Source organism: Pyricularia grisea (assembly GCF_004355905.1).
Source record: "Pyricularia grisea strain NI907 chromosome Unknown Pyricularia_grisea_NI907_Scaffold_4, whole genome shotgun sequence".
Lineage (NCBI taxonomy): Eukaryota > Fungi > Ascomycota > Sordariomycetes > Magnaporthales > Pyriculariaceae > Pyricularia > Pyricularia grisea.
Window position 1 is genome coordinate 2,608,670 of NW_022156718.1, and position 16,710 is coordinate 2,625,379.

The following is a 16,710-nucleotide window of genomic DNA, read 5'->3' on the forward strand; positions in this document are numbered from 1 at the left end:
CCCCCCCCCCACTTGGGCATCGCCAGAACGACAACGGAGCACGTACGTGGGTACACCGAGAAGGCATGGTGCTACCAAGGAGAACTAGACCCCGCCAACCAGACAGGACAGCCACAAATAGCAACCGAAAAAAAAGCAAGCAGCCAGCCCCACATGACCAGGTAGCCAGAAAGCCCTGCTGGGCCTCCTCTTCCCCTCGAACTCTCATCAACCGGCGAAACGTTCGTGGGTCTGACAGGGGTGGGCGGGCTGAGCCTACTATGGTATGAGATCGACGGCCAATACTTCTTCATCTCTACTGGCGGCGGCAACCCTCTTGCAGTGCAAGCCTGCATCACTAACACAACGGTGCAGATCGAAGCCCAGCCAAGGGTTAAACGGCCAGGCCACCGGTCCGCAGACAGGCAGTGGGAGAAAAAAAAAAGAAAAAGAAAAGCGATGGGCGAATCCTTGACCGTCGGTGGGGCCATGTCAGCCGCTGCCCCGAAAGGGGTCTACAACTTGTTACTTCTTCCTAGGGCGGCAGCGTAAAGCCTCAGCTGCGCGCGCTTGCTGGGGCCAAGGATGCGGTACGTACGGTACGAATTACTACTGTAGGTCCATGTTACCTTGGGCCTACTGTGATAAGGCAAGGTACCTACCTACCTACCTACCTACTTTACCTGACCTTACTTGAAGCCCTTGAGACGCATGTTGCGTTGCGCTCTTAATAAAACGTGAATCACACCCTACCCTTACCCACCCCGCCGCTCGCGAGAAATAGTCCCCCCTCCCCCTTCTTAATGCTGACAGCATCTTCCCCTCGTCTTTCTCTTCACTTTGCAATCCTTCCGATCCTTCATCCGCAAGAGTCCTTCAGTGTGACTATTAGTTGTTGCGCTTATTTGTAATACATCGCCAGACCAGACTGGGTACCATATAAACAGTCTCAAAGCCTATAGGGATCAAATAGTAAGTTTTACTTTGATGGTGCTCTTCATACTCTAGGTGAGCTGGCAGCGGAGGTGAGGCTAGTCGCGTGTCGTACGGACCGTCATCACCAACAACTCCCTAGTTCAGCTTCGCCTACGATATTCCCTACTTGATGCTGACAGGCTCCGCAAACAGAACAGTATCGTGGATCCGCAGTAAAACAAATATAGAAGCAAACAAATACCAGCCGTCGTGATATCTCCTAGCTCACCGAAAATGGGTGATCGCTACGCCACACGTCGTTTCTACGACCGGGATCCGCAGTTCGACCCTCGCTACCGTCGTCGAGATGACGACTACAGCGACGACGATGAAACTCAGATCCGGATCCAGACCACCCGCAGGGAGCGAGAACCTCCGCGCGGAGTGAACTACATTCAGCCTCGCGATGCTGATCCGCGAGGAGCCCGGAGGTACTTTGATGGACCCAACGTGGTCGTGTCGGAGCAGACAATGGTGAGGACGCGATCAAAGTCGCGTGAGCGACGATCCGCACCATCACCACCCGATCGGCAACAGCAAGCCGCCGGTGGCAACCAGATCGTCATCAACAACTACAACGACCACTCGTCCTCCTCGGACAGCGAGTCTGACCGCTCGACCGACGTTTCCCACCGCAGTCGCCACAGCCACCACAGCCACCACGGAAGGGGTATGCCGGGTGGCTTCCCGCCGCCGCCTCCTCCTGCTCATCCCTTTGGCCGAGGGATGCCGATGGCGCCGCCGGGCCCTGCAGTTCGTGAGACGCAGATGGAGCTCGAGCGCACCCGCAGGCAGCTCGAGGAGCTCCGCATGCGCGACGAAGCCATCCAGCGCGAGAGGGAGGCCGAGATGCAGCTGGCCCGCCACAGGGAGGAGTGGGAGTTCAACCTCACCCGGCGGGAGCTCGAGGACCTCCGGGCGCAGCGCAGCCGCGAGATAGAAGACCGCCGCCGCGAGAAGGAGACGCGCGAGGAGGAGGAGCTCCGTCGCGCCAAGAAGGAGCTCGACGAGATCAAGCGGCGCGAGGAGAAGGAGGCCGAGGAGGAGCGGCTCGCGCGCGAGTACGAGATCAAGCGACTGGAAAAGGAGAAGAAGGCGGCCGAGGAAAAGGCCAAGCGCGAAAAGGCCGACAAGGAGGCCGTCGAGCGCTTCAAGCTCGAGCAGGCCGAAAAGGAGCGCAAGGAGAGGGAGGAGAAGGAGCGCGCCGAAAAGGAGTACCAGCGCCGTCTCCAGGAGGACCTGATCAACTCGGGCGTCGACGAAAAGCACATCAAGGCCATCATCAAAAAGGAGAAGATCCCAGAGGAGAAGCCCGAGAAGCCCAAGGGCAAGGAGCGTGCTACCTACACCCGCATGGCCCGTCGGCATCTGTCAATCGAGGCGCTCAACGCCTTCAGAATTGACTTTGAATACGATCAGGTATGTCGTTATTGCCGATGCCGACTCTAATTATCTGCAACAAGAACCAAGATTACTAACGTCTACCTTGTCCTTTGTTTTCTAATAGGATCCAAACTATGTACTTATCAAACGTTGGGTTCCCGAGGAAGAGCAAGACCAGCTCTGGAACTACACACGCATCATCCGGGAAAGGAGGATGGTGCTTCCCGTACACACTACAGACATCCAGAAGACGGTCGTCAACCAGGAGCACGTTGTTCACCACCACCACCGGTCAAAGTCAAAGAGCAAAGGCGAAGACTTCATCTTTGTCAAGAAGAAGCGCGAACGATCTCGATCTCCGAGTCTGTTGATGTATCTTGCCGGTGCTCAGCCTCGTTAGAAGAAACTACTTTCTGTTGGCGGGTAACGGGATTTTGTCAACTGGGCTACAGTTTACAAACCGACCCAAGGAAAAAAAAAAAGAGAAAGAAAAAAAAAAAAGAAAATTTATGAGAGACGACTCCTTTGTTCATCTCCTCAGCATACAGTCATGGATCACTTGGCTTTATATTGCTCAAGTATGGAATTATGTGTTTGATGATACACCCTCAGCTTCTTTCTGCCATGTTTTGTCTCTTTTGCTCTTCAGTTTATCAGCGCTAGGGGTTTGGATTTTGTTTCTTTCTTGGGTTTACTAGGCCAAAACCAGTCTAGACCTATGTTGTAGCACATGATGGTTTAACTAAGCCAATGTTCTGATCAACAATTTTTACATTTTATCTGATATCATCTTCAGCTCACTTGGAAACCCTACTTGATGATATTACTGTTGTTCTTGGTTCAATGTAACACGACCTCTGTCGTGGTAGCGATAGCGCCTTGCTCAGCCGGTTTGTGCAGAAAATTGAGATATGTATAAATCGCCAAGTTCTAAGCGCCGATCTTTTTTATAGTCCTAATAGTATCGAAGCGCTCTATGGGTATACAATGTAGCCAAAACAAGCTACCAAAGTCATGTCCTAATAGTAATGTACAGAAGTAAAGCCCCATTCTGGACAATGGTGCAAAAGTCGTAATAAGTGGTGAGTAATTATACAGACTACTTTCACACGAGAAAGGGGTCTTTAATTGCCGATGTGGTGGGCAATATTCACTCTTTCTCTCTTTTTTTTTTTGTGTAACCCTCCCTTATTACATGGCCCTCTCCGTCCGACTCGAGGACAAGGACCAGCCCACCTCGGCGCGCATGATGAGCTCCTCGTACAGCGTCCATGCCAGGGCGGAACTAAGCGCCTTTCGGCTCATGCGCAAGCCCAGGCCGCTGAAGAAGGACCGAGCACCCTCCTCAGCCATCATGGTCCTGGCAGCGACCACCATGTTGCGGTAGCGCCCGGGCCGCAACTGGATGCGCGTTTTGACGGCGTCAAAGGGGTTCGACACGACGGAACATGCCACGGCGGCCAAGACACCCGAGGAAAAGTTGACGGCCGCGGCTCGTGACACGCCCATCCGGTTATTTTCGGTGGTATCCGGCACTGAGCTGCTGCTTATGACGCCGCCCAAACGCCGTTTGAACTGCTCATACAGCAGAACATAGAGCCCCGCGTAGGGGGCATCACGGAGCGCGGTGGCGCCGAAGCCGGCGAAGAAGCCGCGGGGACCCTCGGTGCGTAATATGTCGGCCGCAGCGCCGGTAATGGAGCGGTATGAATATAAAGAGCTCTCATACCGAACTTTGATGACAGTCAAGGGCATGAGAACGAAACCAGCGAAGCCGCGAGCAACGCCGCCTGCTAAGAGGTTTCCTGTATTGGAGAGTTTGACGAGGCGGCTGCTGTCGTTCTTGTTACTGACGATGTTGCCGCCGGTCGGGGAGGTGGTTACGGTGGCATCGTGGGCGAATAGAGGCACGGCGGCCTGGCGGATGGCGTTGAGGGTGGAGAAATAAAGCGCAGAGCCGAAGCCGGTGCGCAAAGCTGACGGGACAGTACCGCGCCAAAGGCCACGGAGGCCGGCCGGAGAGGTGTGGCGGATCTCGGAGATGGTGCGGATGATATTCTGGTGTGGGGACTGCTGCACACGGGTCTTGAGAAGATCGATTGGTTGAAGAAGGGCGGCCGAGAGGACGCCCGACCCGAGGCCGGCTACGAAGTGAAAAGCTGCGATGAGGCCAAAAAAAAAAAAAAAAAATGTCAGTGGGCGGTGTGGGCAGGTTAAAGTGGGAGAGTGCGGTGCGCTGCTGTTGAGACATACAAGACTTGGAGCCGCTCTTGCTGGTGCCATTGGACATGGCGGAGTTAATGTGCCTGGGGTTGGCGTTCCGCAGCGAGTCGTGACAATGGAGGGCGTATGGAAGAGATATTGGGGGGAAAAAAATTGCTCGTCCCTTTGGACAGATCAAATGATAAAGGTTGATAACCTAACCAAAGACAGGGCTGGCCATGATGCGTTTCGAAATTAAGCACTCATTGAAAGAAAAGAAACAGGAAATGATATGTTTAAGTACACCAAGTTAAGTGTCGCTAGTGAATTGGGAATTTTTATCACCGACCAAAGTTCTAAAGTCGAAGTTGGGGCTGTTAATCTATTGAAGAAGGTTAAAATAATAAGGTAGGTAGTCTAGAATAGCTGAGGAGTAGAGCGCAATTGCCCCGAATGACGTGACTCTAATTCTTGCCGGGATCTTCGGGAGCTAGGCGCGTTCCACACAACCGCTATGCAAGCCCCTCCCCGTACTTTCCCGGTGTGGCTTGCCTGCCTCGCACAACTTACTTTGTACTTAAACTAGTAGTGAAGGCTATTTGCACCATACTAAATACAGTAGATGTAATTCGTAGGCAAGGTGAGGTGAGGCAAGGTAAGGCAAGTAGGTGTTAGGTAAGTTACGTAGGGTAATGTCAAGTGCTATATTCAGTGTTGAGTATTGAATCCGTATAGGTGGCATACCATATAAAAGGTATTTACGGGTATCAGGATATTATTCACGTTAAATCCATAAAGTTCATCAAGAAGTCATTAAATTTGCGTTATTTTCACCCCATCTAACGGCCGCTTTTCTCCTTTTGGTCTCCCACTATAGACTCTAGCCGTCCAGCAAGAAGTCTATGTCGCTTGACAACTTGTACCCATTCCTCCTCAGCCTCGCCACCGACATCGAGAGTCGCAAGGAACAGTCCAAAATCACCACCTAGGCGACCTAAACTCCCAGCACAGTACAGGACCTGGGTCAACAGACTGTCGCGAGAGGTCTGGTCTCTAACGGTCGGCAGGTAGAGTCTCAAAGTCTCCATCAGCATGTCGACAAGATGGAGCGGAAATGTCGCCAGTGGTGATGGTAGCGGCTGCAGGGGATCATCCTGAGTGGTAGGAGGAGTAGTCGCCTCAGCCTGGGGAAATATGCTCCTATACATGGACACGATAGCAAAGCTCTGTTCTCGGAAGATCTCAATGTACTTTTTCAGATATTTTTCTGTCTGCTGACCACCGGACCAAGCACTGCCGCTCTTGAGGGAAGATGTCTGCTTAGCGCGCTCCTGATCGGCGAGGTCTCGCAGTGGTGACAGGGCGTCGAGCATAGTCATGAGCATAGCCAGTCGACAGACCAGGAATAGGGCCCCCAAAGCCCGCTCCTGTGAGTCGCCGCTCTGATCTGCTGCTTTGATGTCGGGCAACACCCTACGCAGCCAACTGATGGTTCGGAGAGAGGCAGCCAGCTTCAGACTGGGTGCCTTGAGCGACAGCACGAGGTTCGTTGCCATGGTGCGCATCGCCTCGTCGGCCTGCAACGATACAGATGCGACTAGTGGGGACTGCGGATGCAGCGCATGTAACCGACGGATATGGCCATTGAGGTCCAACGCGGACGAATAGTTGACCGGGGCGGCGGATATGGAAGACGAAAGAAGGGCTGGTAGTTCCAGCACATCAACTAATCGCTCGACATTTCGAGAAAGTAATAACGCCTTCTTCCTGCGGGCGAGCAGCTCATTCTCGCCTGCCTTATTGTAAGTGGTCGAGAACCGAACGGCCTCGCTATCAAGCCTCGGGATTGCGTTGCGAAGCTCGGTTGTGCTAGAGGCCAATACGGGCAATGCTGTCTGTAATGCTGCATGGTGCGTCGCCGATTCTATTATCGGTTTGTGTGATTTCTTGGAGAGCGCTTGGAGCGACAGCAGCAAGCTGTGGGAATCGTGTGCAAGAGTTTGCGGCTCGTCATTTTGGAGGGATGACACTGTCTGAGACGTTAGGTTCGCAAGGTAATCGAGAGAGGTCTTATCGGCAGGCGGAAGCTGCTGGGAGGCATTGTCTGGGACCGAAGCCAGAAGATCGTAGAGAAGGTCGGCCATGGTTGCGACAGGCCGTCATCCTGCTCTGTCCACCGTCCCTGACCGCTGTAAGCAATGAGGTGGACGATCTCGTGATGAAGCGTCACACTGATCCAAAAAAAGGACGGGTTTAAGGCACCGGGCCGGGGTCCTCAGGGACCCTAGGATACAATGATGCAGCTGGCCTCAAGGCGTGCGTATGACACCAACTCGTGGCTTGTACAGATAGCGCAGTAGTAGGCTGAAAACAGGGGTCGTCCAGGTTTGGTAGACTAGACGCAAGGCAACGTCAACAAGCTGAGTTGCTATCGGAAATGTTCACGTGTCGCGTTTCCGCTGCTGCTGCGGCAAATCCACCAAATAAGCGGCCCTCCGTGGATTGAAGGTGGCTCCCCTGCGTTGTCCACATTCTCCAGCGCACCTGCCATTATGGGCCTCAACCGCCGTGTACTCCACACCAGGGAACTTGAGCACCAGGTACCAGCGGGGTTCCTGAAAGAATTAAATGCAGGTTAGCTGATATTCGGGGTACATGCACTCAAGGTACCCTACAGCTCCTTGCCTCTTCGTAGGCGCGCAACCCGATGGCCTGGAATTATGCCTGACTGATCAGATAAACCACGTTCCCCTCCCTTGGCAGGTCGTCATCCCCAACAGTTTCGGCCCCTGACTCTCCCCCAAATCGAGACACTTGAGTGGAAGGTGTATTTTTTATTCTTAATAGTCCTTCATGGGCAAAAAATACCAATCGGCAGGATTTCTGGTCACGTCTTTGCATGTCCCTGGTGGAAAAACCATGGAAATCTCTTTCAATCTTTGATAAACACCGTACCCAATTTACCCAGTTCGTCTGATCCCCCTATATTGAGTTGAGGTGAAGCGAACAAAACAAAAAAGAAAACCCAACTCCACTATTATTTCCCCAGCTTCTTTTGTCGCTTCGCCGAGGACGGACTGAACCAAAAGCACCACCCAGTTTAGCTCGCTGGGCATTGATCACGGGATTCCGCGCCAAACTCGTGACACACAGCCTTGCAGAGTTACGCCCTCACGGACATCATCTCGGACAAGACAGTCTGTTTCTTTACGATATTGTCTTGTGGTGTGTTGGGGGTGTCGTGGGGTACGTTAAAAAGTGACATGACGTGAAGGTGTTGTGCCGTGACCCTGAACCCCTTGGGCTTGGCAGCAGTGAAAACCTGCCTGCCCTGCGTAAGAAAAGTGCGCGCCGGGCCGCAGCCTTCATAAAGGTGGTGGGTTTCTTGCGCCGGCGTTGCCTTTGGCAGTTTGTCTTCTTTTCACATGTCTTTCTGTTTCCATGTTGTCTTTATCGGACTGCTCACAATTCCTTGGATCTTGTTCAGTTCGAACCGGAACCGATATTTGCCCTGCTGTAACGACAGCGCCAAGCAGTAAACAAACCAAAGCATCGACATCACCAGGGAGGCACAGACAAAAGGCTACGCCATGAGGGATCCGTTTCCTATCGCCCCTATCCCGGCCCTGAGCCGGGCGGTGCAGCCCATCGCCGACAAGTTGCACCTCCCGACTTTGCCGTTGCACATCCACGAGGTTCTCGGGGCCGCGTTGTTCTATACGTTCGTCCACATGGTTATTTCTCCGTGGATATCGATGAAGCTATGGCCAGATAGATATCCAATCAACTCGAGGGGCAAAAGAATGAGCTGGGATTCGCACGTCGTTTCAATGGTGCAGTCATGCCTCATTAACGTCCTCGCGCTTTACGTCCACTTTTACGATGAGGAGCGTTGGGAATTCAACTGGGAGCAACGCGTTTGGGGATACACTGGTGCCTGTGCCATGATCCAGAGTATGGCCGCTGGCTACTTTGTCTGGGATTTGATCATTACCATGCTGCACTTCGAAACTTTCGGGATTGGTGTCTTGATGCATGCCATCAGTGCGTTGACAGTTTACTCATTTGGATACGTGAGTGGCTATTTGATATATTGCTGGTCCGCATTGGACCGAAAATCTCCATTCCTGTCAGCAACTAACAGATTCGTTTTTGCAGAGACCTGTATTCAACTACTACGCCACCAACTTCATCCTCTATGAGCTTTCCACTCCCTTCCTCAACATCCACTGGTTCTTCGACAAGCTGGGAATGACGGGAACCAAGGCACAGCTGATCAACGGCATCTGCCTGATTTCTGTCTTTTTCTCTTGCCGTCTAATCTGGGGTAACTGGCAATCTGCCCTCGTCTACCGGGACATGTGGCGCGCTATGAGGACCAGCGAGATCCCGGTCAACTCCACCATCATATGCGGGGATTTTGACGGCATGAAGGTGGCTGTTAACCCCTCGCCGATCCCCCTCTGGCTGGTTCTCGCCTACTTCGCAAGCAACCTGACCCTCAACATGCTGAACGTTTTCTGGCTGTTCAAGATGATCAGTGCCGTCAAGAAGCGATTCACGCCTGCCAAGGAGGACCCAGCAGCCATCAAGGAAAAGCCAGTCTCTGCCTCGTCCAAGGCAGGAGTAACGAGTGGTCTTCAGCAGACTGCCGAAGCGCTCAGGAAGAGGAATTTGCCCGAGGGGCTGCCTGTTATCGATGACGACCTCGGTGACATGACCTAAATTGACTGCACGTCTTTGACCTCTTATTTAATGTCACGGTCACGATCAAAGCTCGAACAATGCTCATGTCAGGGCGAGAAAAGCCCGTTAGCTCTCTTTTGAATGCGTGCGACGACCGTCAGAAGATTTGGGGCTAGGCTGTATTTTTTTTAACCCTCCCCTCTCAGTCAGGTCATAACTGAGATTCCGAGTACAGGCTTGTAAACAGCTTTCAAACTCATGTTATAGCTTGTCATTTTGCCATTTCCATAGACTGTCGTTTTTTTTTCTTTTTTTTTAACAGCGTTTGTTTTGGTCGCAATCTATAGAAGCGAAAAAAAAAAAACCTCAGCATTCATCCCGTCCTTTTGATTTTGCGAGGAAATGTCGCAGAAAAGCCAAAAGTTTCCGAATATATGGGTACCTGCCGTTGAGATATGCGAATGTTGAGAGGCAATGACTTTGTAACAAACATTACCATAATCAAATTTGACTTTGCCAACTTGAGCGCGATCCAACTACCACAGAAAAGTGCAGGCTGTGCAAGGGGCGAGACACTCACATTAACTTGAGAACAGCGACGTCAAAAATACCAGCTCCTCGTAAGTTCCATCTGGAAATGGCCAAATGCTTGCAGACGCAGAGACACTGTCGGCTCTGTGCCTAGTTATAACCGTTTCCTCCCGCGGTCTATCCGGGGAAGAATAGCCGAGCAGTCCGCCCCAACTTTTCGGCGCAAGAAGAGGTATATATATACATACTCGTAGGTATCAAGATGTATGCAAGATGGCGGAAGAAGGGAATAAATGACCAGATGAGGGATGCAGGAACACTATTTCAACAATCTTACGGACTTTGGATGGCCCACTCCTCGCTATGACTGACTTGTTCTCATCTCCCTCAACGAACATCGCTTTTTTTTTTTTTTTTTTTTTTTTTTTTTTTTTTTTTTTTTGGAAGTATGCACAAAACAGGACCTACAGAAAAGAAGTTTGAACTGACAGGCATGTCAGGCATGTCATGCTAGCTTTTGGCCAAGGTGCTGCCCCTCAGGAACGGGAGAATGGTGATGATAAAATATGCATATTAAGATGTTTTGTAGATTTGCAGAGAAGTAATATGAACAATTGACAAAATGAGTGAGACACCGACCTTCCCTTGAGCGAACAGACGTGCAAACCGAGAAAATGGGAGAAAAAAACAGACAACAAAAAGAATGGCACGAATTGGCAAAAAAAGAAAACAAGTCGGACTCTCCATCAACACCTGCCAGAGTCAGGACCATGCTTCCGTGTCCAAACTTCGTGACCAACAACCAAGATATGGCCCATTACATCGTCCCATCAACGCCACTTCTTTAAAAAAGTGTCTCTCCAAACTCGTAGAGATTTCGAAATACCAACCGTTCCGGTTTACCATGTCACTCCCCTTCGTCCCGGAAGTTGGTCAATCAGAGGGCACCTAAAGAAATCGCGTGAGGATCCTGAAAAAAAAAAAAAAAAAAAAAAAAACTTAAAAAACTTCTCAAGGTATCTGGCAGCCACTTGTGGAGCAGGCATAGTCGGAAATATCCTGCAAAACGGGATGGATAATGTCGCTCCTTTCCTTGTTTGTTCCGGCAGGGGGAAGATCGGCCCTCTGCCTCTTAAATCTCAACAAACTGGGGCGTTGCTCCAGATTCATCCCCTACCAATGGTCCGCGGCGCCAACGGCCAACCTCACGGTTGGTTACCGTTAAGCTTTCCGAAACGCATCCCACCAACCGCAGCAGGCAGATGCAGCGGTCACAGTCCAACTTTCATCGTCTGAACATTGAAACTTAATGCGTCTGTACTCATGAAGCTTTGACAGCCGCAGGGGGGTTGCATGTGCCCATTCATTGAACCGTAGATCAACCAATCGTTATGCTGTCTGTAATAGTCTGGCTCTCTATCCTTTGAAAGCAGTCCCCAAATATGTAAGCAGTAGTGGCGAACATGGCAGGTGATGTAAAAATGAGGCTACATGAAATTATTCTCATGGCGTTCCCTCAGCGAACACTCAAGTCGAGAGCATGAAAGCTCCAGAGAGTGAATGCGCTAATACCCGGTTATTCCGACGACCTTTAGAAGCCAAATGGATTCTGCGGCGCTAGTGACGGGGAAAACGATTCAAGCGTCAGCAGATGATATACTGGGATCGGACGTGGCAAAGTGTGGTTAATCAGATGAAAACTTACTAGCAGCAGACAGGTTTGCCCGTCGCCCGGTAGGCTGTGGTGCGAGCTTTGGCGCATCCTGAATGCCAAAGCGAACTGGAGGTGGAGGGCCAGTCTTTTGCGGCTGCAGCGGTGCCATTCCTGCATTGCCGAATCCATGGGTGAAGTGAGTGCCCGTCTGTTGTGGTTGGAGCTGCTGAGGCTGCTGAATCTGCGGTATCTGCGGCATGCCGGTCCGCTGAGGCTCCATTGCCGGTGGCAGGAAGCTGTTTATGCCTCCGCCTGTTTGCTGGGGCATGCCGAATTGTTGCTGCTGTTGCATGGGATTGTATCCACCTTGGAACCCGGTAGGCTGCATCTGAACCGGAGAGAATGTAGACTGCCTGTTGGGGTCTGCGAAAGGGCTCTGCATCTGCTGTGGCCCGCTCATGTTCATTCCCATACCCATCATGCCAGTGGGCTGCGGCTGCATGAACTGATTTTGAGGCCCGGCGCCAAAGCCCTGCTGCGGTTGCATGCCGGTTTGGAAGGGCATCATCATGCCAGGTTGCCCCGTTGGCTGCGGCTGGAATCCTTGAATAACACCCATCTGCTGCTGCGGCTGCATTTGCTGCATCTGTTGGGCATATTGCTGCTGTAGCCTGGCCTGGTTGATCTCGTTCAGGCTTTGGCCTGGTGGAGCGACGTGTCCTGTCATTTGGGGCTGGAGAGGCGGCGGCGTGAAAGCGCTCGGCTGGGCCGACTGTGGTGCTGATAGCGGGCGCGAAGGAGGTGGTGGCACAAGAGCGCCCTGTCCTTGGGTATACTGAGGGGCAACCGGCCTCAGCCGTGGCATCGATCCCGGCTGCTGGCCGTTGACCGATGGTGCACCTGTCGGCTGTTGTGTGAGGGTAGAGAAGAAGGACGGCGTCGCTCCCTGCTGCTGTTGAGGTTGCTGCTGGATATGTGGCTGTTGTGCTGGAGTCTCAAGGATGGGTGTTGCAGTCTTGTCAGGCTGAAGAGGTTGGGTTAGGAGGGAGAGTTCTTGCATAGCACCTGTTGGAGCAGACACAATAGGCTTTGGAGCAGGGGTTGTGGCGGGGACGGGAGCGGCAGCGGGAGCAGGTGTGGCAGAGCTTGGAGCTTCGGCCGAACGCGAGGGAGCTTGGGCCGCCGTTTCAGCCGAAGTCTGTTTATTCGAAGGCTTCACATTCCATGCATCGTCGTCAAAGCCACTGGCCGTTGTCCCTGTGGCTGATGCAGGTGTCACGACCGGTGGCGCTGGGGACTTTGCATCAGTCGCGCTCGACCCTGTGGCTTGCGATGTGAAAGCTTTAGGGTCAACAACATCGCTGGTCTGCGAGTTTGGCTTAGGGCGACCCCTAGTTGTGTTGTTCTTGAGGGTGCCGCCAGGTCCCGAGAAAAGCCCTCCTGATTCTTCCTCACCCTTCTTCTTTCGTGCATACTTGTTATCCAGGAACCTCATAATCTTGATGATATCACCTTCTTTAATGCCCATATTGCGCAGTATGGTGGCATCAACGTCTGGCAGGACGCTTTCATCCATTGAATCCCTTGTGAAAGCCTGCGCGTAACGTTCACAAAGGCCGGGCGCGATATCGCATCCCAGGAAGAAGGGGAACCAATCGTACTCGGGTTTCGGCGGTTCGATGGATGCGCCGAGCCTGGCCCCGGACGGCACCCTGTTGGACATGGCAGTCTTTTTGACAACGGACAGTGGCTTGTCTTCGTCCAAGGAGATACCTTCGACCCTTTCGACGTACTCGAGATCCTCGACCGACATTTTGGCGATTGGAACTGCGATCTTGACGCCGTTCATCTTGTGGAGGTTGATCTTTCCATCCCTCAATCCGAGGTACTGCGCTTCCACGCTGAAGGACTTGGATCGGTCCGTCCACGTCCTTACCTTTGACGAATCCGGCTCTGCATCGTTGACGAAATTTGTGTCAACAACCAAGAAAAACAACTGCCTCTGCTCAGCAGCAAACACGACAGGAATGTACACTTACTTGACTTTGGCTTGGAGCTGGATGAGTTTCCATTTTCTCTGCTTCGCTGTTGGCCACCATTGTTACTATCAGTCCTCGACCTTCCTGACAGGCTGCTGTTGCGCTCGGGCAGCCTCATTCCGGGCCCTACCTCTGATTGCCGTCTCTCGTCCTTCATCGCTGCACGAACTGCTTCTTTCGTAAGACGTTCCTCTTCGAGTCGGTTCTGGGCGACGGTCGACTTGCCCGCGTTGACGCCTGATGCGGCACTTGTCGGCTGGATCGGCACCGTTCCAATAACCTCGATGTAGCTGCTCGGAACCACGCCCTCCTTACCGTTCTTGACACGGCGCACCTGCCACCAATCCTCGCTCTTGGTGTCGTCCAGTATGATGACATCGTCGCCCACAGCAACTGTGACTTCATCGTCGCCCTGCGCCATGAAGTCGTAGAGCACCTGACCCTTCTTTTGCTGTTGCCCCGTGCCCGCCATGATGACCTCGCGCAGCCCCTCGGCCCTGATGGCACCGGCGAGCTCTCCCAAGACACTGACAATCTCCTCCGCTGTATCCTTTGCTCCGGCGTGCAGGTCCAGGCTCTTGCTGGGACGCACCAAGTCCAGGAAGACGTGCTTGCCCTCGCGAGAGTAGTGGCTCATCTTATCAGCCGTCCACTCGCGCGATGGCCCGTCTTGCGCCCTTTCCGGCGCGATCAGAATAGTACCCGTCTTTAAGTTAATGCCAAGCGTCGTGGGCATCTTCTTCTTCTTGCCGAGCACAGATACCATTTCGTTGATGTTATACATGCGGAAACCACCAGGCGAGAGTCCGGGGGAAGTTGGCGTCTTGTAGTTATCGATGACGTCGTCTCGCTCGGCAAAGTTGACCGACCGCTGCGGCAGCGGCGGGGATTGGGGTGACACCACGGCTTGGTCCATGGAACGGTGCCCCGGTTCTCGAGGCCGAGTCGGCAGCGGCGGAGACTTTGCATCCTCAGTGTCACTACCTTCGGAGGTGTAGGTAGGCCTAGGTGGAAGAGCAAGCGGGGGAGGGGCCGATCTGGTCGCGGCGGCCGAAGATGAGGCGGCTTTCGCGGTCAGGACTCCAGCCAGCGTAGCGGCAGCCCCAGTCGCAGCCCCCGCACCGGTCACTGCTGAGCTGCTCGGCGAAGTCTCACCGGGGGAAGGTTCAGGTGATTCATCAACCTGGCTCCTTGCGGGAAGAGCTGGTGGCTGTGGTACCGGCGCAGCCGCTTCTTCTGCAGCGCCATCTTGTACCTCGATATAGTTGGAGGGCACAAAACCGTAGTCATCTTCGTAGCGGGCGAGGATCCAGTCGGGATCCGAGTCGTCGTAGACGGCTAGTTGGGCATCTTCGGGAAAAGTAAGTTCCTCATCTGATTGCCTCGTGTAGTCGAAAAGAGCGCGAGCGTGAGCTTTTGGTTGTACCTGTGAAGTTAAGGGGTAAAAAGAATCAGCCACCAATGCACTTGAACCAACTTGCCCAGACTTGATGCTAAACAAACAGCCCAGTTCATCCCAGTGCAACACCTCATCATCCTATAAAACTAACCTCTTCAACGTAGGTATTTGGTATCAAGCCTTCGGGCTCCTCCTCCTCGTCCTCACCGGCTTTCTTTTTAGCCTTCCACCAAGCATCCTCGGCGCTCTTCTCGAGGATGTAAAGCAGATCGCCTTCCGCCAAGACCAGCTCACCCTCCGACTGGGGCTCGTAGTCGTAGAGGGCTTGATAAACGCCGATGAAGCCCATTGCGAAACCGCGACGAGGCGAGAAAAGAAAAGTTGTCGGCGGGCGTGCGCGGTTCCGCCGGGCCGATGAGGTGATGTTCCGAGTCTGATCCTGGGTTCGGGGAGATTGGAGTAAGGTTGGGGCGGCGGGCGGCCAGGTGGGATTGCAGGCCAAAAAGTAAAAACCAAAGAAAATCAGTAAAATAATAAATTAATAAATTGTCTTGGTTCCAGTCTTGGAGGGGGTAAATCCGCGGCGATTGGCGTTTGGTCGGTAGGCGATGTCGCCCTGCTTTCTCGCTCGCACACAGCACACAGCGACAGCCAGGACAAGACCAGACAGACACAAACGACTTGGATTAATACAGTGTATCACGACGTTAGAACAACCGACCCAGACTGGACCAGGTTTTGGTCGAGTTGATTGGGCGCCAGTTTGGCCTTCGTGGCTGGTGGATTTTGGTTGGGTTAGGCTTGCAAGACTAGGCTGCTTTGGCTGCCCAGTTGTATTAGCTAATCCACGCGAACCCCCTATGAAGTGGGGCTAGATCCATTCAATTCATTTCAGAAGGTGCTAGTGAGTAGTGACGTCGCGACTGACAGACTGACTGACTGACTGACGGAGAGTTGGAAAAGTGGCTCAGCGGTTAACACGACTCTGTTTGCAACTGTTGGAGCCAGATCTTGAATCCTGATAAAATCCGTTCGCGCAGCCTTTGCATGCATGCAATAGCCACATGAACAAGGTGCAGCGTACATATGGCATCCATTGCCTTTAGCTGTCAAATTGTCGGATTATCAAACTCTGAGCATCTTCCAGTCTAAGTTCATCTGGTCTATGACACCAAAAGTGAAAGTAAAAATAAGAAAACCACACCGAAGTTACTACCGATCTTGCAAGCTTCCACGAATACGTCCACCCACGTGATATCAACTCATCGCAGTTAATCAAAGCCGCACGCAGTCAGCTAGCTCTCATGTTTCTCAACCAAGACCGCCGAGCTGGGGAGATAGAATGCACAAGCATCGAACTGCGCGCGGCCAGATATAGCCAGGCAGACATACATTCTAGTTTCTAGCTTGGAAGTTGAACACTCCGCCAAACATGAATGGTTTACATGAGGCTGGTCTCTGTCACACTTCATCGGCGAGGGTCTAGACTGGAGGCAGCAAACCCAACGAACAGGCACCAACGGCAGTGCGGACGGCGAGTCGAGGTGACCGGGCTGCCCGCCGCCGCTCCCTTGGTCTGGTTCTTCTGTCCTTGCTGCAAGAAGCAATAGCAACATCAGAATCAGTCCCTCGTTGACCCCAATCCTCAGTCAATTGTCAACTTGCCAGTACGGCCTTCGAGGAATGAAATTCCAGGCTGTTGCCAAGCGACAGCATACTCCACTCGACGTCACTGCTCTCAATCCTTAGGTCGGGGTGGCCTGGAAATGTGGGGGGTTTGACGCCTGTAACTAAGCACTACATATGTTCGTTCACTCTTGGAGCCGACTGTCGTCTACCCGTTACTCCACACCAGGCCTCAC

At 52.8% G+C, this 16,710-nt stretch overlaps 6 protein-coding genes across 6 annotated transcripts; 3 read left to right on the plus strand and 3 right to left on the minus strand.

Moving 5' to 3' along the window:
* Window positions 1–1,188: 1,188 nt before the first annotated feature.
* Window positions 1,189–2,737, plus strand: PgNI_07476 (uncharacterized protein; the record flags this gene model as incomplete). The annotated part of the gene is made up of 2 exons (XM_031127488.1): window positions 1,189–2,373; window positions 2,462–2,737. The coding sequence occupies 2 exons, from the start codon at window positions 1,189–1,191 to the stop codon at window positions 2,735–2,737; spliced, it is 1,461 nt and encodes a 486-aa protein (XP_030981236.1).
* Window positions 2,738–3,528: 791 nt separating this feature from the next.
* PgNI_07477 (uncharacterized protein) lies at window positions 3,529–4,627 on the minus strand (the record flags this gene model as incomplete). Its single annotated transcript, XM_031127489.1, has 2 exons — window positions 3,529–4,496; window positions 4,591–4,627. The coding sequence occupies 2 exons, from the start codon at window positions 4,625–4,627 to the stop codon at window positions 3,529–3,531; spliced, it is 1,005 nt and encodes a 334-aa protein (XP_030981235.1).
* A 751-nt stretch (window positions 4,628–5,378) lies between these two features.
* PgNI_07478 (uncharacterized protein) lies at window positions 5,379–6,683 on the minus strand (the record flags this gene model as incomplete). Its single annotated transcript, XM_031127490.1, has 1 exon — window positions 5,379–6,683. The coding sequence occupies one exon, from the start codon at window positions 6,681–6,683 to the stop codon at window positions 5,379–5,381; it is 1,305 nt and encodes a 434-aa protein (XP_030981467.1).
* A 655-nt stretch (window positions 6,684–7,338) lies between these two features.
* On the plus strand, window positions 7,339–9,751 carry PgNI_07479 (uncharacterized protein). The gene is made up of 3 exons (XM_031127491.1): window positions 7,339–7,785; window positions 8,027–8,612; window positions 8,698–9,751. The coding sequence occupies exons 2-3, from the start codon at window positions 8,130–8,132 to the stop codon at window positions 9,262–9,264; spliced, it is 1,050 nt and encodes a 349-aa protein (XP_030981245.1). The 5' UTR covers window positions 7,339–7,785; window positions 8,027–8,129; the 3' UTR covers window positions 9,265–9,751.
* A 1,014-nt stretch (window positions 9,752–10,765) lies between these two features.
* PgNI_07480 (uncharacterized protein) lies at window positions 10,766–15,449 on the minus strand. The gene is made up of 4 exons (XM_031127492.1): window positions 15,000–15,449; window positions 13,450–14,875; window positions 11,462–13,363; window positions 10,766–11,373 (listed from the first exon to the last, which is right to left on the minus strand). Exons 1-4 carry the CDS (start codon window positions 15,195–15,197, stop codon window positions 11,348–11,350), a joined length of 3,552 nt encoding a protein of 1,183 aa, XP_030980641.1. The 5' UTR covers window positions 15,198–15,449; the 3' UTR covers window positions 10,766–11,347.
* Window positions 15,450–16,284: 835 nt separating this feature from the next.
* On the plus strand, window positions 16,285–16,597 carry PgNI_07481 (uncharacterized protein; the record flags this gene model as incomplete). Its single annotated transcript, XM_031127493.1, has 2 exons — window positions 16,285–16,427; window positions 16,474–16,597. The coding sequence occupies 2 exons, from the start codon at window positions 16,285–16,287 to the stop codon at window positions 16,595–16,597; spliced, it is 267 nt and encodes an 88-aa protein (XP_030980642.1).
* Between the last annotated feature and the right edge of the window lie 113 nt (window positions 16,598–16,710).